This window comes from Cephus cinctus, unplaced genomic scaffold (assembly GCF_000341935.2).
Source record: "Cephus cinctus unplaced genomic scaffold, Ccin1 Ccin1_scaffold0160, whole genome shotgun sequence".
Lineage (NCBI taxonomy): Eukaryota > Metazoa > Arthropoda > Insecta > Hymenoptera > Cephidae > Cephus > Cephus cinctus.
Window position 1 is genome coordinate 3,039,428 of NW_014332886.1, and position 26,360 is coordinate 3,065,787.

At 44.5% G+C, this 26,360-nt stretch overlaps 1 protein-coding gene and 1 long non-coding RNA gene across 3 annotated transcripts in view; both read left to right on the forward strand.

Moving 5' to 3' along the window:
* Window positions 1-1,589: 1,589 nt before the first annotated feature.
* On the forward strand, window positions 1,590-4,302 carry LOC112493798. Of its 2 annotated transcripts, none has more exons than XR_003058576.1 (3): window positions 1,590-1,674; window positions 2,018-3,847; window positions 3,915-4,302. It is a non-coding gene; the product is annotated as an uncharacterized LOC112493798 (long non-coding RNA). The 2 variants fall into 2 exon arrangements; XR_003058577.1 differs by having other exon boundaries at window positions 2,018-3,573; window positions 3,649-4,301.
* A 7,758-nt stretch (window positions 4,303-12,060) lies between these two features.
* The window catches only part of LOC107263652 (putative transcription factor SOX-15), an 18,893-nt gene continuing 4,593 nt past the window's right edge, over window positions 12,061-26,360 (forward strand). The window contains exons 1-4 of the mRNA XM_015731097.2: window positions 12,061-12,586; window positions 14,940-15,440; window positions 20,182-20,365; window positions 20,435-20,726. Of these exons, the coding sequence (XP_015586583.1) occupies window positions 15,280-15,440; window positions 20,182-20,365; window positions 20,435-20,726 (637 nt within the window). The 5' untranslated portion in view covers window positions 12,061-12,586; window positions 14,940-15,279. The remainder of the gene's footprint in view (window positions 12,587-14,939; window positions 15,441-20,181; window positions 20,366-20,434; window positions 20,727-26,360) is intronic.

Here is a 26,360-nt window from a genome sequence, read left to right on the forward strand (position 1 = left end):
CTGCCTTCGGATCTCCCTTTGCTGCGCGTTCTGCTCTGCCTTGGCCCTTTTGCGTTAAGCCGCACCGCGTGGCAGCACACGGGACAACGAGACGATGGGACGGGATGGGACTGGATAGCGTAAACGTTGCTCCCAGCTTCCTTCTCTTTCATTCTGCTTGGTCCTCTCCCTCTTTCTCAAACTCTCAACGCCATTTTCTTTTCTCTTCCAACCAACAGTCCCTGCCATACGACCATCCCTCTTCCACCTTCGAGACTTGCACCATCTTCTTCGGCCTGCCCTCCCTTCTCATCCACCTCACCAGGACTCTGCTGGTCGCCCGTTGGCGGGCGGGGTATGCGAACGCCGCGATACTATGTTATGCCTCGGACCGCAGGTCTGACATACTTTGTATGTTAATGCCACATAATGTCGGTTTTGTTCCTCTTTTCAACATTTATTTGTTCGGCTCGCTTTTGCGTACGCACCCGTTCCAGCCACGCCGAATATTCCGCAAGACTTCAGGATGAACCTACGTAGGCCCTTGATTAGTGTTCGGGTTTACCGGAAGTTTGGTCGTCCCGGAAATTATCTTCAGTGCATGATGAAAATGCGCTTTCTGACCACCAAGCACGTAAACCATGTTTCTTATTTACCGAACAGATTTTTCTAAAACACCGATAACGATTTATGCTGGGAAATTAAATTGGAAATGCACGTAGAGTCTGTCGTTGACTATTTTTAATATGCGAAATCAGAGGATTCCCAGTAATTGAAAAGAGCGCACTAGCGCCATGTATTATTGAAATAGTAGACGTATTTAATATAGACCTGTTGCATTCGATGTGGCGTTGACAGGTGATGCGAGTCAGAGAATTGTCTCTCGCTCTCGGCGGACTTTGCGGTACTCGCGAGCAAAGTGCTTGCTGGTCGATTCTCTATATCTATATGTATGCATATATAGGTAGGTGTGTATATACTATATATACTATATACAAGCATATAAATGTATCTCGAGTGCACCCATGGCCGAGGGAGTAAACGTAAACGCAAAAGCGCTCGCTCCCGTGCGATGCAAAGACGGGTATAAATAAGCGGCTGTCGTTTGCGGAAGCAGAAAACGGGCAAAAGGACAGAAATAAAGAAGAAGTCGAAGAAGAAAGGGAGGCAGCGACAGAGAAAGGAATAAATAAGTCGAAGAGAAGAGAGAGGACACCCTGACTCTCTGGACGACGCTTGCCGCTTGGTCGCCCGTCGTCCCGATCTGCTACTTTTGCGGAACGATCGCGTCTGGAAACTTTCCACGCTCTCCACGAAACCACGCAGGACCATTTTTGCATTGCTTTACCCGCTATAACCTTATTCGCACTGGATACCCCATGCAGCTGTCCTTTAGTCTATTCAAATACCCGGCTGCGCAACGCGGGACGCGCTTGGCGCTTTCCATAAAAGAAACAGGCGGAGTAAAGGCGTACTAGGATAAGTCTTGGATTCAATTATATTCTAACCTAAATAATCACCGGTGCGACTTCAGTCCTTTCTAGTCTATACGAGTCGCTCCGAAATATTCTCCAACTAACTCACCACGTTAATGGCAGTTATTTAAGAGTCGTGGGAGTCAAGAAATATCTCAAGCCTTCAAATCTAGAGGAAACCAACTGCCCGACGTTCTTCGTATCGCAGCATAAGCGTTTCGTAAGTCACGTGTGTTTCCTCTAGTCCAGAGCGTGAATGACGTATGAGTGGGGTTATCCTTGTGCACGGTAGGGTGCATACTAGGCGTGGGATGTCGAGCAAGGGAACTCCGAAGTTCAAACTTGACTGACTTGAGGACCAGACATTGTCTACTAGTTCTTTGCATTCCATTAAAGATGCCAAAGGCTGACGGGTTTAATGTCTGCAAATGCTTTCATAAGTTTCAGTTCCTTTGTATTTCCAAGTGTCAATGAACGATAAGTTCAGGAAAATAGCATTGCCTAGGAACAAAGCTAAGGCTTGCTTAGTAAAAATTGCCCTAACAAAAAAAATCTACATAAAGGTATGCACGCATGTACGACTCAACGGATCCCCCATTGGTCCGTACGGAACGGAACAGAACGGAACGGAACGGAACGGAACAGAACAGAAGCGAATGCAGCAGAAGCAAACGCTGACTGGACTCAGCATGTTTATTGGCGCATCTCCGAGTCTTAAATCTTTATGTTGTCTCCACGGCGGAGACTGTGCAGCTATCCTCCCTATTCGCTGGTGGAGGACGAGGGAGTCGGTTAGAGGAAGAGTGAGAGATAAAAGGCATACGAGGCGGTAAGTGCGACAGAGACAATTGTACTAGGGAGGCGGTGTCGAACTGTGGATGAGGAAAAGGACGGAACGAGAGACGAAGAAAGGGAAAGAAAGAAGAGAATATATCTCTTGTGTTGCGACCGCGAAATCGAGTCAAGAGTCGAACGAGCAGCGCATCTTCTGCGTTACGCACACAGAAGCTGTGCTTTTAACGTGCTTCCAGGAGGGATTGCCGGTTGCGAAGGTATACCTTCTACAACGTGTTAACGTATCGAGGAGGATTATTGATGGTCATTGGTGACATAACCGGTAACGCCGAGAGCAGTGCCGTACCTGTATCCTCGATCTCCTTTGACATCTCACATTTCTTTACGTCCATTAATTATCGCCCTTGCAGAAACACCCTTAACGGATAGCACACGTTTGGTATATTCTTCATAAAAATTATATCAAGTGTTGACGAATCGTACTTGAGCAATGTGTTAGAATGTAATTTGCGTTATTAGAAATTTCATTGAAGAATATGTTCGTTTGTAATGATTAAGAGCAGTGCTCTTTTTTGTAATTATAGGTAATTTATACCAAGTAGTGAAAGCTTTTGTGATAGTCAGGGCTAGTACTTGATATTCGATAAGATTGACAATCGAAACTTGTAAATAATTGGGTATAATTAAAAAGCTTTAATTGATAACCTCAAAGTGGATCATGTGACAATGCGTGAGGTATCGCCACTTGGGTATACATAGATGCCTATATGGATGTAAAAGGATATACATAGGGATAGGTTAGAGCGACGCAAGTGACCACGATATAATGTACACGCGTGTAACGTATACGGCGTCTCTCCCCGGAGTATGTGAAAATGTGGGCGTAGAGGTGCGTTCGAGCTCGGCTGCTGGCATAACAGTGGGTAAAGGAACAGCAACGATAGAGTGTTATCAGCAGCGTTGGAGGCGGCAGAAAGTTTATAGCCGATACGTGCCGTTTATCGGACGCTATGCTGCATTTAGTTAATTAAACAGCACAGTCAATAGCTGCCGTGGTGGTGTGGCCTCCTGGTGGACTAAGCTCTGGTAACGTCCATTTTCACAGGGAAGACTAAACGTAGGATATGTCATCTACTGAAGGAGTACGCATTACTGGATTAGAGTGATACAGTCGTTAATACCCCGAATTCGCAAGAGATGGCGCCACTCGATACTCGGCTATAATTACAAGCTAAATCATCCGAAGACGATTAAAGGTCACTTATAATGATTATGTACGATTCATTTTTCGAATTCTTTCTCGTGCCTACCTTCGAGTATATAGGTACGTGATGGAATTTATCTATAGGTAATAGGAGCGTCTTCGTGATCTCTTGATCCCACAGGGTCAATCTTACAGAATCTTTTCGACCAATAATATCCAAGCAGTGTCAGGACTTGAGAGTTTTATGGCTTTTCGACTCGGACCTGGTACGATTCATGAGTGGAGGGGCGGCCGTAGCCCAGTGGTTAGGGTAGCGGATTCATGACCGAAAGGTTTGGGGTTCGCGCCTGGCTCCCAGCGGCATTTGTCAATGAGTTTTCATATGAAAACTTAAGTGAGTATATTTATATGAATTTCGTCCAAGACTCTTCGGATTCGGTGTATAAACTCTCTCTCTGTAGGTCGTCCGCATGCTTAGTTGTATAAGGCCCGTCTCGGAAGGTACATCGCCATCTAGTGTCGAACTTCCAATTTTGATTATTAGGACTAGTTACTGGCACATGTTCCCCATTGGGGAGAGGGGGGATACAGTCCCAACGAAAGGAAGGAAGGAAGAAAAGGATTCACGAGTGGACAACGTCGAGGCTACGAAAGAACTAAAACCTGTTAACACAATCGGATTGGCCCGTTTTGGTTTTGACGATCACCAAGTGAATTATCATCGGCGATCGCTGACGCAACAAACTTTCCGACCGGCAACATGATCTCTGACCTTCCAAAGTCACGAGCTGTTTTACGCGGTTACAGCGCGAATCACTAACGGGAATCTGATCAACTGCAAAACGGGGGAGGGGGGGGGCGGGAAATATCGAATGGGGAATGTAAGGCGTACGCTCTCGGGGAGATCGGAATCACACAAAAGTATTTGCCTTCGGTGGACACTGCGCCCTTTGGAACGCTTGGAACTCCGTGCGAGGACTTGCGATAAATAAGCCTTACTTGGATCCTTGATGCGAGTATCGTGACTTTTGAAACTGCTTGTAGGCAATCGATTGCTTACAATAAGGATCCTTCTCAAGGTAAAGAGGTCGCCTATTGCTGAACTGGTCATCACGAAAACCTGACTAATCTATTGGTGTCCGACAGTACGAATGAAAAATCTATTGGCAAATAAAAGACCTTTGTAATATTTGTATGACACTTTGAGGGTATAACGATCTTTATGAATTGTGTAGAGTTACTTGCTTTTGAAAAAAAATAATTTTTTTTGTAATTTACTATTTACTTGTAAGATCACCGAGATACGAGAATGAAGGAAACCGTTGCGTACTCGTCTGTGTAATTAGAGAACCACCTTTGAATTGCATGTTGCTATTGAGACCAACAATGTATTCCAAGCAACGCATTTTAATTGTTCCTTAACGATTTATTTCTTCCTGATCTTGTCTGGCTGGTCGTTGAGAGATAAGCAAGGAGGCATCATGCCGCAGCGAAATCACAAGTATTTCGTTGTGGTATAGTCGACTCGACGTATGCATCATACGTAAACGTGTACAAGAGATGCCGAGTTCCCGTCGGTCGAGACTTAGGATATTACGTAATGGATTTTAGGCTCCCCGTTAGCCATTGCGAAAAAGTGAAATGTTGCAGTTCTGTGTTTCCATTGTTGTTAAGGAGAGCTCTAAAGCGGGGCAAGGTTGCAATCACAAATGTTCAAAAAATATATCATAAGACTTATCGACGAGCCGTCGTTCGAGTAAACGTACCGTTAAATCAAAACTGTTCGAATTTTGAAATCAATTTGTAGGAAAATTGTTGTTCGTACAAGACAGAGGAAAACATTGCGTTCTCATTTGCCAAAATCCCAAGTTAGTTTCACTCAACTGGATCTCCGACCTCCTGGTCTGCCTGGTTTAATTACGTTTGTCATTTTATATCTGGTGTCTCATTATGAAGAAAGTTCGAGTTTACGCCACGTTGCGAACCTAGGTGGCCTCTTTCTGGTAACGGCACCAACCAACCAACCAACCAACCATCCAAACAACCATTGAACCAACCAAGCGACCAGCCAGCCAAGAGCCCCTTTTACCTTACGTATAGCCCTCCGCGTGCCTCTCTTCGCATCGCCGCTCTAGATCTTCGGATAAGAGCGAACACCATTTTAGCGGTTCCTTACACACCAGACATCCGTTCGCTTCCTTCGTGTAACGAGAGCACATTTTCTTCGCGATTTGCCAGCTTGACGCAAATCTCCTAGTGATTTTAATAGATAACCTAGAAAAGTTACTAGGGATCATTACACGTTATGTTCCCTTGGTCATATCGTTATTGGTCGAACAAGTAGGACGCTTCGAGTTGTCTATAATTTTTCGAAATACAAGCCACGTGTTGATAAGTTTGGAACGTGCATTGGTTATACTAAGGTTTTAGGTTAACGCAATCGTTCCGCAAGGAACTGTCGTTTTGTAGTTAATTATTCGTACTCTTTGGGAAAATACTCTCCCTTGTTTCCTTATCTCATCCGTGAGGACCTTTGTCAGGTTCACGAAACAATGATCTCCATATAACAGCAATTTTAACGGCTCTTCAACGGTTCTTTAACCACCAAACACGCTGTGCCGTCCTTTCCGTTCTTTTAACGAGGACGCATGACATCTCCGATATACTTCCGCTGCCTAAAGTCACGTGGGGGTAAACGTTGCCAAGTGCCGAAACAGCACTCGTCCCTTGCTACGCGTAAGATGACGGTGAAATAAAAAAGTTGTAAGTATAACATTTTGTTTTATATAATTCAGCCCTGTGTATGAATTAATATTATTCTTTTTTTTTTATTTCATAATTCCTTTTAGACCCAGCTGAGTTTTCTGCGTGTGATTGTAATCCCCTGTATGAATCCTGCTCAAGAGTCGATTGTACATAAAATCTAAGTTTGCATGCTGATAAGGGAACCCTTGTATATGCTCATGCATATACACCTGGGTAGCTGGTGCACATGAACAGCACCTACGAGGAAAGGTCCCAGCGTGCTGCTAGGTTATGTCTATGCGTATATATGCACGCAGATGCCGTGTGTCGATGTGGGTAGGGTTATTAGCCCAGAAAGCAAGGCCCCCACTTCCGGTGTAGGCACTTTAGTTCGAGAGTTTCTTAACCCCTTCTTACATGACTCTGCCTACCTGGATTGCCCTGGCCTGGCCTGGCCTGGCCTGTCGGTTGCGGGCGGTAGGATACCATAGAGACGTAGCCCGTAGGAAAGGATATAGGGTAGGGTCGCCAGTAGCGAACCACTATTTTTTTCACCTTAGGTGCTCGCATTAACAAGATGGAAACGAATCATTATGGAAACCACGCAGCTTACTTAATTCGAATTAATACCACAGAACAGATATACGTATATGGAATGTCCTTGAACAATTTGATAAATTCTTCGAAAATTATAGAACGTTAATTGTTGAATTTCAATGATTGTTGACTTTCATCCTTATGCACTGCATCTATATCTATATACATTTTAAATTATTGTCAACTAACAAAGATTGCTTGTACAGAGCTACGGGTGTTCTTTAGAAATCAAAGCTATTTTTTATTTTATTTGACAATATTATTTTGCATTTTTGTGTATTTGACTATTGTTTTATTGGGAGGGGCCCTAACCCTATTGTACCCGTTAATCGGTTCGCCACTGTCGGTCACACATTGTGACTCGCTCGGGTCACAGGTGAGAGATTTAAGAGTCCCTCAGACTTTGTTATACTAGGAATTATCCAGGAAGTGAGACTGAATTAATCTTATACACGGACTGTATATTGATTTCTTATGATTTGTCTAAAAATTATGAAAAATTTATTATCACTCGAATTTCTTAATCCAATTCTTATTTACGCGAAGGATTAAATCTTTTTTGAATCCTCGATATTTTAAAGGTAAGTCAATCAGCATCTCAAGATATAATTTTCTTTGTTTCTGTATAAACATACGTCACTCTTGAACATCGTCGGACTTCATCCCTTAAATCATTTCGTTCCGTCTTTATCAGCTTTTCTGGGAACTTAACGAAGATGAAGAAATTATGGCAATAAGAAGTATCGCAATGTCGGAAACGGTAATGCCCGGGAAGCATACGGTTCTCAAAGGGTTAATTGGGCATAGTAACTCTTCAGGTGACCAAGCGCCATGGGAGTGGAACGGAGAAAACTAGGTTTCGTACATTACATATAGATAGAAGCTGCAGCGTCTTATAGATTTTCATTTAGCTACAGCATTAAATATCCTTGTAAATTAATGCCTCTCGTACCCACGCCGTAGGTAACAGTACATCCAAGCGGAATGTCCACGTACGTGGCTACAACCTTAATACAACATACGAAGTGACGGGGTTCATTGAAAACTCGATGTCTTTCTCAGAACGCACAAATAACATAACCTATACGAGTACCCGTAAGTAAATTCAACCCCTTTAAAGCGAAAGCGGGAAATTCGAATCCAGACTAATTGGATCCTCTTGAATTTATCATGTTGATGCTAAATGATGTGATCCCAACAAACTTATGTATATATGTAGTATATCCTCGCGTGTCGGTTCTCGGAGTTCTCTGAGGTCGCAGAGGAGTCGTAGCTTCGCTCAGGAACGAAGTACCTGCCGGTGTAAGTCAGCACTCAGGATATTTCGTCATTTCCTGCTTCTCACGCGATACAATCTAAATTAACAATGTTCGCTTGGCTAGGCCTCCTCCCTCGCACTCGCATCTCAGAAAATTTCTTATTTCCTAGCCGCCGCGAATGGCTCCCGCCGTAAGGCTTCTTGAACTCCCTGCGCCCGGAGGCTTTCACAATGCTCCCGTTTTGCGGCGGGCAAAGGCCGCGATAATTCACCTGGAAAATCTCCCTCCAGCGGACCCGACCACCGGAAGGATTTACCTTTTTTTTTCTCCTTGTCCCTCCCCTCTCTTCATTTCGTCCCGTGAATTTACGAGAACCCGCGGCAGAGTTCGCGAAGTTTAAATGGCCGAGCGAGTCGCACAGTTTGTTTTCCGGATGAGGTATTACATGGGTGTTGGTGTATGCGAAGGAAAGGGGCTGTGTTATTATTATTTTTTTTTTTTTCGTCAGACAACATTATCTCTAGTTTGATACGAAGGGTGGTCCTGGTTACTGGGGCGGACGAGAGAACGGATGGGTGAAATTAATTAAACGAATTTCGTAGTGTCTCCAATGTAAGTCTGGTACCTTCGCGCAAGTCATGCCGGGTCCTTGCGGTGCGAACAGTTCTTTATTTCTCGAAAGTCATTAGCCGCTTGAAATATCGTCCTGACGATCGCTATTGATACGGCCCAATGAAATCCACTCTACGACTTTTGTCCCGGTGACTTGTTATCCTCCATTTTTAATTTCAGACTGCATTCTTTCTTGCGGCCAACGACAGTTTTAACGTCGCTTGCCGTACGGCCGCTTATGCACGCGCCCTGAACAATTTGGCCGATGGCTGACCAGCACTGGACCGCACTACTTTCAAGAGGTGGCCCAGGTTATACGCTGCACGAGCTCAATCGTTGCGATGGTTACACGAAATAATTGCTTATATAAATTGTAGGGTTTAACATAAACAAAAAAAAAAATTGAGTAAAAACATTTAAGCAGATTTATCGATAAGAATTAAATTCACGATAATATACGTATATACGTAAGTATGCAATTTTTAATATTTTAATTTGATTTTGTATGAAAAAAATTTTAAGGAAAAAAAAAATTCAAATATAATTATCATGAAATTCTGGAGTATGGAATATCGGATACGTGAATTGATACGAGTCAATGGGGAATTCTGGTATACTAATTTTACGAGTATCCAAGAAAAAGTATTCATTGTAATTTCATCATTGTAATTTTGAAAAACTATAAATCCAGTCAAATCGTCCCAATGACAATTCACATTAGGAATCGTACCGATAAGGCCAGAGAGAGTCACTAACTAACGATCAGAGACAAGGCGAAACAAAACTGTATAATCTTAGTCCTGGCAAATCGCAGCCTTGTGGCTTCTAACAAATTAACGGCCGATCAGGCCTGTTCTGCCGTTGGCTCCACCTCTCGACTGTACAGACCCAGCTTACGTATAACCAGCCCGAGAGAGATCATTTTTGCCACGTATTTGCAAACTGAATAATAAATACGCGGATACGCGACTCTTCGCGTTCCGCCTTCACGCAGGTCGCGCTACGCGCGGATTGGTCCTGGCTGCCGCGAGGGGACGGCGATATTCATTCCCCTGTGCTCTCCGGACTTACTTTATACCCGCACACATCGCGACACACCTGCGCCTCTATCACTATAGATACGTATGTATACGTATATCGACTACGTACTTTGGTGCACGCTTCACTGGAGGCCGGCTTTACGCTCAGTCTCTTCGCTCTTCGCTCTTTGCCTTGCCGGATTTTCCGTCTTTGCTTGTTTAGAATTTTTCCAAATTTCCACGATATTCCTTCTCGCCATGTACATTTACTATACCGTACCCACTCGTCGAGCGCTGGTAGACATTGTAGGGATAGGAAAAAGAAGCAAGACTCGTTTACCTGGTGCCATTTTGTCTTTGGAGCGTCGGGTACGTTCTTGTGGAGAACGAGTATTTGTAATGCGGGATGAATTTGAATTATTTTGATTTTTGTCGATGGATTGAATTTTTTTTATTTTTTTTTATTTTTTTTTTTTTTTATAGGAAATATCGTGGACTGAATCTACTTCGCGTAGAGTTGGACGCAAGGAACCGTGAGCGTATGGTTGAGGTAGTTATGGTTCGGTTTACATTCTTTTAAATATTCTATTTTTCTTTATTCTGATTTGTATTCACTCACCTGCGTTACGGTCTCGTATTATACATGGATTATACGCGTGCATGCGCGTGCACATGCACGGTACGTTCTTTGATGCACGCTCGAGTAAGGCTCACTGACGTTATTTATATTTTTCTTTTGTTGCTGCTGGTTTTAGTGAATAATTACTGCCACCTTTATTTCCTTGTGTAACTATGGGGTGGTAATCTTGATTACTGTAAATATTATAAATGTTTCCTATGCAATCTCTCAATTGAGTTTTAGATATTTTTCAATTTTATATGAATGATTTGAAACATTTTTGTAAGGGAGGTCCTGTCTTTTTCGAATCTTGTCATTTTTACTGAAATTGTATTCCGAGGCTATGTATATGTGAGGGAAGGTGCATTGGGGTCTTATGGACCCCAGTAATCATTCTCATAGGTCTTAAGCCAATTCTCAGAGAGAGGGCCTTTCTCTTCGTGTGCTAATCGATCCGCTTCCTACGCTTGTAATTATGTAACGGGGTCTTAGGAACCCCAAGAGGGCGAATTCAGCATGTCCACATACAACTTCCTTCCTTCTTATCTATGGAAGTATCATATTTAAACCCTACAATGTAAAGAGTGTTTAACGCACTTTCACTTGTTTGAAAATTCAGTCACGTTAATACGAAACGACCCTTGATGTGATTTGAAAACTGTTTCAAGTACCATTGTTCAAATGTCAGAAATACTGCGATAGAATGGAATAAAAAGTTTGCTGAAGAGTCTTAAAAAATGATCCCACAAGTCATAATGAAAATTGTTTCAAAATCAAACCGTACCTCCAAAACTAGAAAATTCCCCAAAAAAATGATGACAGTATTCGAATTAATTTTCCTTGCAATTTTTTGATGAAAATCCAAATATTTCTCGCAAGTCCGTTTCGTCAAAAGCACAAAAGTGGTGCAGCGACCGCAGCACCAATGAAAACTCGCCATCCGTCTATAATGCTGGGTGTGCGGTGTAAGTACGACAAATAAGTCACCTGATGCCAACAGATGAGCGTAGTATCGAGGTGACTACTCGGAACGAGCGGATCTACAGGATACAAGTAAGAGGGAGCAACAGAGACTGCATGACTGAGTGAGCGACCAAGCAGGCAAGCAAAGCAAGGTAGGAACTTCCAAGAGGCAAACGAGCGAGTGAGCGAGCTAGCGAACGAGCGAGCAAAGGAAGGTTCTCCCGTCGCTCGCACAGCCGCAGTGGTTTGCCGATCGCGAGTCGCAAGTCACCTCCGTTCACCTCACGGTGCTCAGTCCGTTCGAATCGTGCACCAGGAAAGACGCAAGACGGTACACGCGAGCCGGGCTCGCCGGGCACTGGGCACGTTGCGTTACAATCCCATGACAGCGAGCGATAATAATTGAGAGAGCGGGAGAGACGGTTAGTGGAGAGGAAAAGAAGAGGAGAGAGAGAGAGAGAGAGAGAGCGAAGGAACGATTGAAAGCGCGCGAAAGAGAGCAAGAGCATGGAGTGTATAGAGAAGAAGAGAGAGGAAGAGAGAAAATAAAGAATCAAGAGAAATCAAACATCGAGGAAGATCGATCTATCGTTGATCTCGATTTAAATCGTCTCGAGGTGCTCGTCGTGGGATTCCTAAAGCTCGTGAAACATCAAACACTTACCATTGTTGAGGATTGTGATTGGTGGTTAAGAACGGTGTCCGCTGTGCGCCGATCGCCGATCAGTACGACGTTATTATGTCACACTCCCACGCGAGCGACGACGCTCGCCATTGCCGCCACTGCCGTCGCTACTGCTGCTTTACCTAATACCTCGACTGACGTTTCTCTCCTTGAAGAAGTACGCGATTATCCTCCTGTAGTGCAAACTGTGGTGTAACCCGGGCGCGACCGTTACTTCGTCGTCAGTTTTTAGTTTTTCAAATCGCCGGAGTTTTCATCGAGACGACGTGTAACGACCTGTGTTTCTCTACTGCGACGTTATATATGCTCTTTGTTTTCGTGATTCTTTTGGACTTCCTTTTCGTTCTTTCTTTCCATTTTCCTTTTATTTCTTAACCATTCCGCAAGGATATTCCACGAATACGATCACGAAACTGTCGCGCGGATCACTCACGTGAATAAAGTGTACTCGTGTCGTCGTCGCAAGACTCGTCGTAACGCCAGTTCTCAAAGTCAGTGTTTTTACGGGTTGTGATTGCGACTGTCGTTATTCTCGAGGATGGGCGTTCTGGCGACACAACACGCCGCCTCCCTCCTCCCTCTGACGAACCGATGAGAACGCTTTTGTTTTCATCGAAGTGTAACTCGCTCGAAGGTAAAGCCAAACATACAGAGAAACAAAATACGATGAAATATACTAAGAATTTATTTGAACGCGTGAGAATAGATAAGGGTTTCCTTATAAAACTTTCATCTGTCGTAGACGTTTTATCCCACTCGTACCTACACACACTGTCTTCCTTGAAATCAATAATGAGCCGTAAATCTTCATGAGAATTCTATTGTAACGTTGACAGTGTGACTCACTGTCGGTAGCGGGGGCGAGAAGGATTTACTTAGGGTTTGGCACACGATCGCCTATAGGAAGAAAAGGTACGAAATACCATGAATAATTTTTATTAAAAATCCTAGCTAAGGGTAATGAGCGTGAAAAGCATTCTGACTCGGTGGCCCGACGTGTCGTGGGCGTAGTAAGTAATTACGCTGGGGTTATGTTGCATTGAAAATAATTCGACGACCTCTAATTAGCGTCCCCACGAGAGCGCGACGAGTTTTCATCATTATTGATGAATTATCATTTGCCGCGAGACGGTTGAGACGTTGATGGTCCGAGAAGGTTTCAAGATAGAGGACTATGAATTTTTCCCTAAGAATAAAAAATTTTCTCTTATCAATAAAAAAAATTAAACCTGGTTGCAGTCTCTTCTTGCGCTAATTACTTTAACGACTTATGTTCTTCAATGTACGTGCAATACACTCGTATGCCACTCCTACATATTTGCCTCTTCATATGGTATTTCTTTGCATAGATTGCGCCAGATATATTTATTCGACACGCTTATCAAATCCCTTTCTCACAGTACCTTCTTGATAACGGATATTCGATTAAAAAATTATTTCTCTCCTTAAATTCGTCTTCATTCGATAGGGACTTGAGGACAAAGGAATCAGTACATTTGGACGGGACGAAGAATCACGGTTAACGGCAGCCTAAGGATAGGTTTGATCTATAGATCTGGAGAAATGGTACACACCTCGAAATATCGTGGGATTCTGGTAGCATATTACACTAGATGGTTATGTACTGGCTCGTACGAATAACTGTTCGATCTCTATGCAAAGTTAATACAAAAACAGAATTCCACCGTGGATAATTCTTCGGGAGAGATTTATTACTTTTTTAGTCACTCTGCAATCTTTTTATAGACTTCAATACCGTCTGGAGGAAAAATGGAGATTAATAATAATAATGATCGAGCCAAATCTCACATGGGTCTTTTGAGGACGAATATTTATCATGTAGAAACGTATGTACGAAAGCATTAAATAAAGTCAGTGATTTATATCTAGCCTCAGCAATGCGCGAGTATGCTTACGTATGTTTGTATCGCTAACGGAGGTCTCAATCGTGGCAAGACATAACCCAATAATAATCATAACGTCAGATCGATACACGATAGACGTTGTATCGACTGGTGGATGTCATTACAAGGATGGATGCATCAAAGTCAAGAATGCTTCGGTGTCGTGTGTCGCTACCGTGAAAATCGTCTTAAACAATAGAATTTCGTAGTACTACGTTACCATTTTACAAACCGTTGATAATCAACATTGCCTAATCAACACAACGAATGACTCGTATGTTAAATAAATGTAGAAAAAAAAAAAAAATATTTATCAATAATACGAAATACAATTTTCAATGCCTAGGATTGAAATTCTAATTGTTAATTAGGTATCAGACAAAAGTCTAACCTTGTAGAAAAGGGACGCGTGATTACCAGCGTTTTGCAACTTACCTACAAACTGTCAAATGACCCGTGATTCCTGTTGCACAGACCTCGAAGTGTATCGCTTCTACGAACCGTTGTATTATTGTCATCGTCACAGCCGACATTTTGCAGTAACTTCCAAGTAACGTCATAGTAACTCGCGAGTTACCTTTTACATCAGCATGACGAAGGTTGCAGTCAGAAAGTAAAGACGAAGGTATAAGGATACGAGCTAGGTTAGAAAGACTAATGGCGACGCACAAGTAAAGAGGGGTATACGTACGTACGTAGGACGGTGACGTTCCGCGCGCATCCACATGCTGGAAGCCAATAATTAAGCCGAGTCGTTTGAATTGTAATATTGCTATGAGAGTTCTCACGCGTCCATATTGAAAGTTACTACTAATTAGGGAGGTAAAGGTGCAACGTTACCGTTGCCCCGACTAACTGTATCGTAACCGTAGCTTCTAGGTTAGTTTACAGCCAAGACTGTTAGGAGCTGTGATTAACGTTCTATCGACATTAACCGGAGATTCCAATTATCGCAGGTTCGGAGGAAGATCCTCGAAACGTCTCGAGAGTTAACCTAGATCCTTCGAATTTTTCTAAATATGGAAACCCTTTCGTATTCTCACTCGTGACACGTTGCCCATTGTTTATTTTCATTGGAAGCAGCATATCTCGTGCGGTATTTTAATGACGTCCTGGTGAATTATGAAGGTGAAATATTAGTATAAAGAAGGAGAGGAAGAAAAAAAGAGAAATTTATTAAGCCGATTTATAATAGCGGATGGACAATATCAAAGTGGGAGGAGTTATCGTAACAGTCGAAGAAAGTAATGGATGCTCAAAGGCCAAAAACTGTAAAGGTAAAGGGGCCGCGCGAGTGACGTTGCTTTTTTGTTAACGCGCGGCCGAGCGTATCGGTTTAAAAGAGGAACCGGGGAGTGTTCATACTGGTTAAACGCTTGTGAAATGGATGGTACGCCAAAGAAAAGCGAAGCAGTGCTAATATATGGATGCCCATGGGTGGAATTTGGCCGAGATGTGCCAGCGTTACCATCATGCTGTACCAGCAGCCCAGCAGAACTCATCACCAGCTAGGGACCAAGTGCAGGGCCTTACCAGTGGGACTCACATCGAGCAGCCCAATCAGGCCTCCTATTCGCATTACACGTGAGACATTCATTTTTCTATTAACGGCTATGCGATATTTAGTTTATGGCTTTCCCGGTAGATCGCGCCAGCAGATTGTTCGGGGGGTTGCCGTCTAGCGGATAGACGAGGAATTCTCATGCTGTGACGCGCGCACGGCATCGGCTATACACGGAATTGTATTATATTATATTGCATATTAATAACGATATGGCGAATTAGGGATAAGTATACGATTCCGCGGTCAGGCCAGGTAATCCTGTTATTAGTACGCCGATTAGGGGAAGATCATCTTCAGGCAAATTACAGGGGCGTAACCCACTGTTTGGTTAACGTAATCGGCAATCACTATCGCTGATCCGCGCAAGTCCTATAGGGAGTGCGTTTCTCTTAACCCTGGAAGAACTTTTTCTTTCTTTATTTACATCGTTCTCGATTACCGGACTCCCGCTCGTCTCTGACGGTTACTCGCGAGGCTAGTTATCTTTGGTATTTCGCAAATTTTACACTCTAACCCATATCGATCCGTTTGAAAAGAAACTGCAGAGTGCTGCTCAAAGATTGCAGTACAGTCGTTTAAAATTACAACTGACGGTATTATTGCATTGTAAATTCCTTCGCTAAGAATTGCTCTTTGCCTCGTATAATTCACTCGGCTTTTATTGCCCTACGCATGTCTTCGCACGGTAATATTTTTCTTCGTTTGACGGATCGTCGTGGCGACGAAAATTGTTCTCATTAAAATTGTTCCGCTCTGTTCCATACGGTGCTCACGGCCGTCGCACGGAACGCGAACCCGTATCAACATATCTGTACATTTGCGCTCGATACGATTGACCCTCCTAACCTATATATTAATATAAACAAGTATTTCTGTGATATATCCAAAATCAATGATTTGTTACGTAAGTGATAGAATTTTTTTTTTCTTTTTTTCTTCAAGTAGCCTCACTTTTATTATGGTCGTAGGATCCTGCGATACAATATTTGAAATTGGTCGTTGCTGGATATGAGAAAAATACATTGGTCATTTCTATTCATAAGATCGCAACGGTAAGTCTTGTCGTTCCTTTAGACTCGGCACACTCATCGTTTTCATACACAACGGAATTTTCGTTCGATTTCCATGACGCGATGGTATCACGGGAAGTCCACACATCGAATTCATATGAACTCCCTACGGTTTAGCACAGCATGTACGACCACTGAATTAAACAGGATAAAGGATTTTCCTTATAGATGCAAGATACGATATAACTGCCAGCACATCCTGGTGAAATATAAAAATTTCAACGATAACAGAATAGAATGAAAAGAAAAAAGACACGCTTCTTAGTCGATGGCTCAAGTCTCTTTTTGCATAGCGATGATCGAAAGTCCAAACAACAAGGCCGATTTCCAAACACTGATTGTACCAGGGGAAACGTCAATAATTCCACGAACGACACACTGCGCGTCGGCCTTTACGCGTCGCTCATTCTTGGTAAATCGTGTCGCGGTTTGTTTCGCGAAGAAAAAATAACACACGATACGCACGCGCGCGCGAATAAATGCGCCCTCGGAAATGCCTTCTCTGGTTGTTGGTGAAAAAAGAAAAAAAAAAAAAGAAAAGAAACTAAAATCCCATCGCGACCTCGCTCTAATGTAATTTACGGGCGCTCGGTTTCGTCCTCGCACGAAATCTTCCCGATTCCCGACGATCGGGGGAACCGACGATGAGTCAGAATTGCGACGTGAATTTTGCGGAGGTTGGGGTGAAAGGCACCGATGGATTTATGGAGTTCCGACGGAATTAATTCGAGCCGAAGAAACGCATTATTTCCATTCTAAACTGTAACCATTGTCGACGGACGTGTCACGTTTAGTGAAAATTCCATCACTCGAGCTCACCAATCTCCCGTGACATTTTTTCCACGTAAATTCTTATACGACGGATCCGCAGCAGTTGGTAATCCTTACAAGCACCTGTAATGATAATGATTTTATTCATTTAAAAAATCGTGTAATGCTTTTGGAGATCCTATTGCATCGTCCTCAAATCTTAACCGATCGAACGTTAGTAGTGCAGAGGTGAGCGACTGGGGTCGCCACTTCCGCTTACCAAGTGAACCGCATTGGTCATTCGATTTAAAAGTTTAATCAGGGCCTACAAAATTACAGTTCCTGCAGTTACGTACTCCGTTGCTCGTGGTCGCTTATACGAGGGTGTGTTTGATCCTGTGTTATTTGAATAAAATGCGCCAAATTTGTCCCGGGAATGCATCGGCGCTTCATTGTCAGTTACGTGTCTGAATATTGACATGTATAAGAATATTTATTCAGCATACTTTCTACTTTGAGTCACGGGATACTTGAAGTGTGAAAAAAAATATTAAAAAAAAAAGAAAAGATTTTCACCAACGGCACTAATCAGCTTTAACGTAAAATTTATGAAAGATCATAAGATTACGTCATTAAAAAATTTAAGGATTGATTATTAATTTTTTTTTTTGTTTTCAAAAAAATTTATCAAAATCTCAACGGTCTCCACATTATACAGTTTCAAAGCATTCTCGTGCACCGATCACCGCACGCAGTTTATAAACAGTCGAATTAATTTCTTACAAGCGTACCAATAGTGTGTTGTGTCGCACCGCCATTATCACTTGTTTCGATTGACACGCTCAATAACAATAGGATTCTCAAGTCTAATGTATTACGGCATTGTTAAGAGACGTTCACCTCTCGCGTTAGCTCGTTATTCGCAATTTCGATAATTTACCCTGAAAAAGACGTTCTCGATCAACCAAGATCGGTAACATGTTCCGCCTCGCTTTATGCCTACTAAATCACACGGGGGACGTTAATTGCCAAGCAGAATACAAGTCAGCCGATATAAGTAGGCGTTTAAATCAACACTGATCGAATCATCAAAGGATCGTCGATCGATCGTACCAACTTGATAAATCGTGATCACGATCCCAATCAAACTCCTCTTATACCTGAACCTTATACGAGCAATAATCACAGCATGAAAATTAGCAAGGGGCAAGTATCGAAGAGTGGACTATATATACGTATACTCTGTGCAGTCGAGATTCAACAACAGTTCATAACCGGTAGCTCACCGGCACCAATCCATAACCCAGCCACAGATGTAAATCTAAAATGCTTCCCTTCGCCAGATACCAATTTAGATATACCGTAGTCTACCTGACAAGTGTCTGGATCCTTCAGTACGTATCGCATAGAGCTCCAATATTTAATTCTCGCTATGGCTACCGCGGTAGATACGTTACGCGTTTCTCATTTTTAGTTTTATTTACATCCCCACGGCATTCACCGGACTGCTCCCGTCCCCAGAAGACCCAAGACGCACGGCTGTATCTCCTTCCTTTAATTAGGGGACCCGCGGCGGCCTGGACTTCCCGTGTCGCTAGGACGAAAATCCCTTCACGTGCGTCTCCATGCCTGGTTGGACGTTGAAGGATCGCCTTGAAGATCTCGCATTTAAGCATTGACTTCGCGACTCGTCTGGCATGCGAGAACCCACGATCGAACTGTAATCGGTTGCGTTATCGGGTTCCAAACGACACCAAGATGAGAAACGTATGCGATATCCAGTAGCTATGGCCGTGGAGTTGCTGCCACTTTCTAGCAGACATACGATATTGCACACAGTAAAATTTCCATAGTTAATATAGTTTTATACATAAATTCTAATACATTGAGAAGAAAAACTTTGATTAGCCACAATATATATCGTTCGTATACACTCGAAGGGAATTTGAAGTAGCAAAAAGCGCGCAGCTCACGCGTGTCGCTCACGCGGTGCACCGTAAACGTCAAAGAAGTGAGACTAGCCGTAGTAGCCGGGATCACGTCTACCCGAAGTGGCGGTAGCTTTTATTGAATGAAAATGCCGCTACGTTTTTGCCCCCATCAGCATCTCGCGAACGGAATGAAACAATGGCCATTATATGGAACACGCATGTGCGCCAGTACATAGAGCGTTGTATCGGTACATATGGGATCACGTGTGTATCGCGCACTTGTATTATACGTATATATTTATTTATTTCCAAGACTCTCTGTATAATCGCCATTCACATAGAGAGAGGTTAGTACGGCTACGTATATATAGCAATGCACGAGACAGCTGTTCCTACTATTATATACCTACCTGCCCGGTCACATTATGCCTTAAGGACAATCGTGGGAATTCCATTAAGTGGCCTTGAATGGTTCATTCATGTCGATCAACTCTTTTCCTAACGGGGTTGACAGATCAATCGTGCGGGCGACGCTGCCATCCGTAGGATCGTGCGGACTCCTCTTCTCCGTTCCCAAGTCAATTATACCCTGGCGTAGCCGTAACGCCGGACTCCTACGGCGACGATCCTTCGACTCGCTTAGCTCTACGCTCCTATAAATATGTCCCCGGGGAGCAATTGACTCTCTTGATAATCGAAAATTCATTGGACATATATATATATATATATATATATATATGTATACCATACGACGATTTGCCTTGAATGACAACCGCTTGTCGTTTCCGTTCGAACGTCGAGACATTCATCTGTGACTTTTTTGTTTCTTTTGATGTCTCTTGTACTCTTTTTTTTATTTTTTTTTTTATTTTTACCGCTTTCCCTCCCCTCGCTCTTTCGTTCATCCCGTAAGCCGGCACGATACGGGGGAGGCAAAATTCACGAATTATTCGCGGATTCTCAGGAATGACGTCTGATTATTTTTTGGTCTACTTTTATTTTCTATTCAGGATGCTGGACAATTATGACCGGGGCGAAGTGACACCACCGCCAGTGAGCAGCTACGGCGGCTCTCCAGGGCTTCTCGCGTTGCATTCCTCGCTCTACGCGACCCCCGCTTCGAGGGCCTTCGACATAGACTCGAACATCGATGGGAACGAGAGCTCAATGCCGGTCGACACTCAAATCATACCGGTATGTTTCAATGCGACTTCAATTTATTGGATTGGCATGACGTGCGCATCTACCAGTTTTGATCTCTAGGGATTTTATATTCCCTTTCAGATACCAAGCATGCTGAGCGGTCCGGCTCAGCAGAGACTGGAGGACATGTCCTGGCTCTCGTCCGCTCCATCTATGGACTATCAGCAGGGCATGCCTACGTTATCGTCCGGCGTCAAGATGTGCCATCCTGGCAGCTCGGCTCAACGCAGTCTAAAGGAGCAGAGGATACGAAGGCCGATGAATGCCTTCATGGTTTGGGCTAAGGTCGAGCGCAAGAAACTCGCCGATGAGAATCCTGACCTCCACAACGCGGACCTCAGCAAGATGCTCGGTGAGTGAGAGGATCCTTTTTTTCTGTTCACTTATGCTGTACTATGTCAGCCGTGCTGGGTAGGCTTCGTTAGGCCTTTTCAGAGTAGAAAAATAATCTGGGTAAAAGTTTGCCTGGGAACGAGAAAGCTTGATAAAACTCTGCGTCTCGTTACTATCCCATATTAAGGTAATCATGTCGAAGGATTAGAGATTGCTATGCGATACTTAGGTGTAGAGAAAAAAAAAGACGGAAACTATTCCGTCCACGGTAGTGTCGGGGTTATTCGCGATTCTCGCACGAGCGGGAAGTCTTCCTCTCGAGTTACATATATTTCTTCGTTATGTATTATTGGCTTCCGTGCTGGAAAAAAAACAAAAAAAAAACGATAGAAATGCCAGAAAGATAATTTTTTGAAAACTTAAAAAAAAAACATTTGTGTTTTCCTATATTATTTCACTTACGAATTTTGTCCTTACTCCGCTCCCTTATGCTCTTTCAGGTTTTTCGGTATTTTATATGTTCACCGTGAGTGCGAGGGAGACGTACTTATGGGCATTGCGTGCGTAAGAGAAGGACAGACATAACGATTGCTCAAATTTCGTAAACGAGATTCTCGTCCTTCGGATAATGAACAATGATATAAATTATTTCTTTAATTTCTCTACAAGGTGTACATTTTTTTTTTTTTGTAACCGAATGACAATTGTATCGGGTGTAAAATAATTGTCGAACCCAATCATGTATATTCGCATGATACGACATTTTACACAGTCTTTAAGGATTCTTGAGAAAAATCATCGGAATGTCTTTGTACTATCGGAACACGTGTAAACAGAGGGGGAGACAAGAAAGAAGAAAAAAAATGTTCGCAAAAACACATGGACGCTCTCATTTCTTACCTATCGTACAGTGCGGACCCTGTCACCGTCTTAGACGCGTTATCGCTCGTACCTTGAATTATTGGCAATCGGCAGTCCGAGCGTTATTGGCACCTCAGCGGTGCACGTACGTTACTAGTAGCGCAGGAAAATTGCAAATTCTCCGTGTATATATCCAAGGAGGCAAAATACGTCGATTACAGTCGATCCCAATTTTCGCGAGCGCAACGGCTCTCAGCGATAACGAGGATCGTTAATCAAACTCTGTCCGAAAGTTTTCTTATCGAAGTCCGAACGGTACCGTGATAGGAAGAAGTAAAAGAAAAAATATTCTTATCAAAACGAACGCTAGACCGTCATCGTTGAAATTAATCTCACGTGAGTTTCCTGTTACCGCGATATATTATTCAGTCTCGGCTCTTTCGTACTCGAGTAAATCTCAGCCTGGTAGATTTCTCTTATCAGCATGAAAGGCCGTGAGTTATCGATCGAACATTAGGCGATCGGCACGATGTTATTGGTATGACGCGGCTCCGATTACTATGCACATCGAGTGTTGCCGCCCCCACTTTTCTTTTTTTCCAGACATCCTACATATTCATGCGCGTGCTGTATGTCGATCCGTCCGTCCGTCCGTCCGTCCGTCCGTCCATCCTTGCATATCCACCTATCCACATAGCCGTATATCCTCGTACGTACGTACGCGCGCGCATGCGCGCACAGAGAGACGAAAGGATTCCTGTGTAACAATACACGCACGATTCTCATATGGCTGGTAGGAGGGTACACGTATGCTTTTGCGGTCCCTCGATGAGCCAGGAGTATAGGAGTATGTGCGCCGAGAGGTGGACGGTTCTGTAGTTGGGGAGAAGGCATTACACGAACGAGCCGATGAGCCGTGTGGGCCTTATATCCGGTGACACGCGTGCCCGCGCATCTTTATTAATCATTCACCGACCGTTACCTCGGCATCGGACTCGTATGTCAACATTAGAAGCTGTTAAAGGGTAGCCGAAGCTTCTTCGTGGCGGTTCGAGGAGGACGGAGAGGGGTACCGAGGTAAAGAGAACAAAAAAGTGGGAGATTTCCTATATCGAGGAAAAAATAAATATTGCTTTCAAATTTCCCGCTCGTCCGCTGAAACGAGACGAGACCGTTCTCTCTTGCGTTAGGCTGCACCTTGCTCAACCTTCCTCGCGGCGGATACGGGTCGGTCGATAGGCGCGCGAAACGCGAAAGGATCCTATTTCCGGTGAGGATAATTGTCTCTCTCTCTCTCTCTCTCTCTCTCTCTCTCTCCCTCTCTCTCTCTCCCTGTCTCACCAACAGGACGCTCCTTGTTTCCATAACCTTTTTTTTCCATCCCTCGCGTACCTTCGTAATCGAGCCTCTTGGGTCATTTCGAACGATAGTAATCCAGTAGTCGAGAACGTCGTTACGCAAACTGCGTCCCTTCCTCGGCCGAGACTCGGCTGCCGCGCCTCGACGTGCAGCGTCGCGCCACGTTTCTCGTAGCCCGACTCTCGGGCTTTGCACGTCGGTTTAGCGTGGCGTTACCCGACGCCACTGCGAGAAGACCACCTACGACAAATGTGCCGGCGCGCGAATAATACCAGCCGTGTACCGGCGACAGGAGAGATAGGGGGTCTAACCGCTAACAGTATCCTGGTTTAGTGCCTCTGATTACCGTAGGTTACGGGGGATCGAACTCTGAACCTCCGTCCTACGAAACGTAGGCGGGTCTCTGCGCCTGTGTGTCTTCTGCGGGATACATGGATTATTACACGAGCGCGGGGGCCTCGCCGGTGGTACCTACACGTGCACGTGCTACATGCAGCGCCTATCTTTGTAACGCGTTAAATTTCAGCTACGCGGTGACAGTGGGGTCTCTCTTGACCCCGAGGCGACCTTTCACGCGCCAGCCTCGCGAGCGGGAATTAATATCGTAGCGACGTATGACGCTCGCGCGGAATACGAGGATATTTATTGCGGAACGCCCGTTGCCTCATCGAATATGCAAAGGACGAGTGGCGAGAGAGGAGGGTGTACAGCGATGATAGAAAGTGAGAGAGAGAGAGAAAGTCAGGGAAAATCCTTTTATTTCTCCGTATTAATGTGCCATGACGAAAGTGTCGAAGATTCGACGATTGTCATCCGGTCCTTGTATCCTTACGGTATCATTGACCAGTCGGCTAACTGTATGGTCCAAGTACACCCTGAGGTCTCTATTGTATTTTCTATCCTTACCTTCCGCTACGATGCTACCCTGCTGCTGTCTCCGTTGACTATCCAATACCGGTAGACAAGATCGTGCCCTAATCGTATAATGGCTCACGTACCCAGAGATCGACTGGTCTAGCACCGGCCAAGAGAATGGACTGGAAGGAAGAGGCGCGCGGAGTATCTCGGAGCGTGCTCAAGGGCCAGCCGTGTCTGGTCTCTGAGCAATAATGAACCGTAAGACAAGATCGGGCTCAATAATTGCGCATACATATAAAATGAGAAGGGAGCCAGGGGAGATCGACTGTCCGGAGAATATACAGGGAGAACGAGACGAGCGGTTGTGGTGCCTGAGAGGTTGGGGGATAGATCGACGAACGGATGGATGGACAGACAGACGTATATAGGGACGCAGAGACCGTCGGAGGAACCAACGGGTTGGCTAAGCTGAGCAATAATAAGCCATAAGCGCGGTCTCTGCATAGAATGCCGGGTAATGAGGTGGAGTCGAGCGGAGTCTGGCCGCACCCTTACCTTACCTTCCTTACCTTACCGACGCACACACGGCCGCGACCCACCTATTCCGACGACGACGACGAGATTACAACATCGTGTAGATTTACCTCGGGAGAGAAATAAATTATTATATTTATGAAAATACACGCGCCCGATCGCTCGACAAAGCCTGCGGGCCCGTTCGACGACTTTGTCCCTCTTGGCGGCGGCCACTGCCTCCTTCTTTGTTATCTACGTTTCTTCCTTCTCGATCCTCGTACCTATACCTTCCTACTTTCCTTTGTGCAATTATATCTGCCTATCGGTCGTAGCGGCTTTACGTCAGTCCCTTCGTGCGGGGATCGATCCGAGGGAGGTTATGTCGGCTCTGGGTTTGGGGGTCCGATGATTTTCATGGGAGCCGCTATAGCAATGAGTTACGGGATCGCGTTTATTAGCGATTTTGGCAAGTCACGTGACTGGTCGGTCACGTGGTACGTCTTGACGGGAGTTACATGGAAATTGGACTGTTTCTTGTTGCTCGACCGGGGTGTGGGGTTACGCTCTCGGGCGACGTATCCATGTAGCGGCTGTACGTCCTTTCTCACAGATACATCCTGGCGCCTTAAAGGATATCTGTCATGCTCCCGTCATTCTCAATGATTTTGCCGTGACAATGCCACCGCCAAAATTGTCTTTGACTGTGCGGCGAGCATGATCCGTTGTACCTTGGTCCGATTATTATTATTATTGGCTATCGGTCGGAAAAAGAAATTCGACAAAGAGATACAGTACGATTTTATTAATCACGCGATCCGAGACAATCCTTCGAAGTTTGTCTCGCGCCGGGTCATCTTCTTAGACGAGTCTGATGTCTTTGTCCGAAAAGTAACTGTCAAACTTGATATATGCGCGAGAGTGTACCGGTGAGTTGTACGTACGCGGCAGGGATAATGGTGCACGGTGTGCCGGACCCCTCCCAGATCACCAAGTACCAACACTAAACACTAAACACCGACAAGACACGACACGGCAGAACAGAACGGAGATGAGATACATCACGGGACGGGAGACGTATTATTAATGGTGACAGTGGGCGACTCAGGTTGGGCGGGGTGCACGATGCGGTCTCTCACCGATGTGGGCCTTACTGGCCCTCTTCTGCACTCGGTAACTCTCTCGTATACTCTTCTCCTTATATTATTAACGTACACTCGTTCTGTGTATACGATTGAATGCTCGTACCAGGTGGAGGGTCCTTCGATACTTTTGTACAGCGTAATCGGCGTGTCGATCGTACGTCAATTTTATCGTTTTCTTCACCTACGAACGTTCATTTCGGTAACCGCGAACAACACTGTGCGCTTCTCTTGTAGCGGGTGCTTTGAAATCTTATGGGTTGCGATTCTCTCGTCGGTCGTGGAGTTACGTTTGAATTCCTAAAGAGGCACGGCCTCGTTCTCTCCCTCGGGACATGTTTTCTCACTTATCCGCGTAGATACTTAGGAAAGGAGCCGATTACGCGCTCGAGGATCGTGGAGAGTTTGTACTGGGAGAGAGAGAGAGAGGGGGGGACGGTATTCGCATCCTGCGTCCGTACCTTGGAATTTCGAGATTTTTCTTCTGGTCCATTCTGAAAGTGTCACGTTCCACAGAGTCCTGACGGTGGTCGGGGGTAGGGGCAAGTCGAAATCATTTACGAATGCTGGTAAAGCTCTGGCATTCGGTCACGGTTGATCGTGGGGTTAGCGTGGCTGCCCGTGTAAATCGTCGTGGAATTATTAATTGGACGTGAACATGGAACAAGGTTTCTGATAATGTCGGCGCAAATGGCTTATAGAAGCGTAAGGATCTGTCGATGAGCCTCATCACGCTTCCGTGACCAAGGACGAGTATTGTCCTTTCCAAAGGTTGTTCCTGCAGCTTTCGGGGGACTCGTTCTCAAAATTTATTAGGATCGACAGCGCCTGAGAAATATTTGGACGATCAGCGGAGTCTGGTACAGAGATAATTATCTTAATCCTAGAAAAGCCTCCGAGGTCCTGTACCTTCTTGGGGG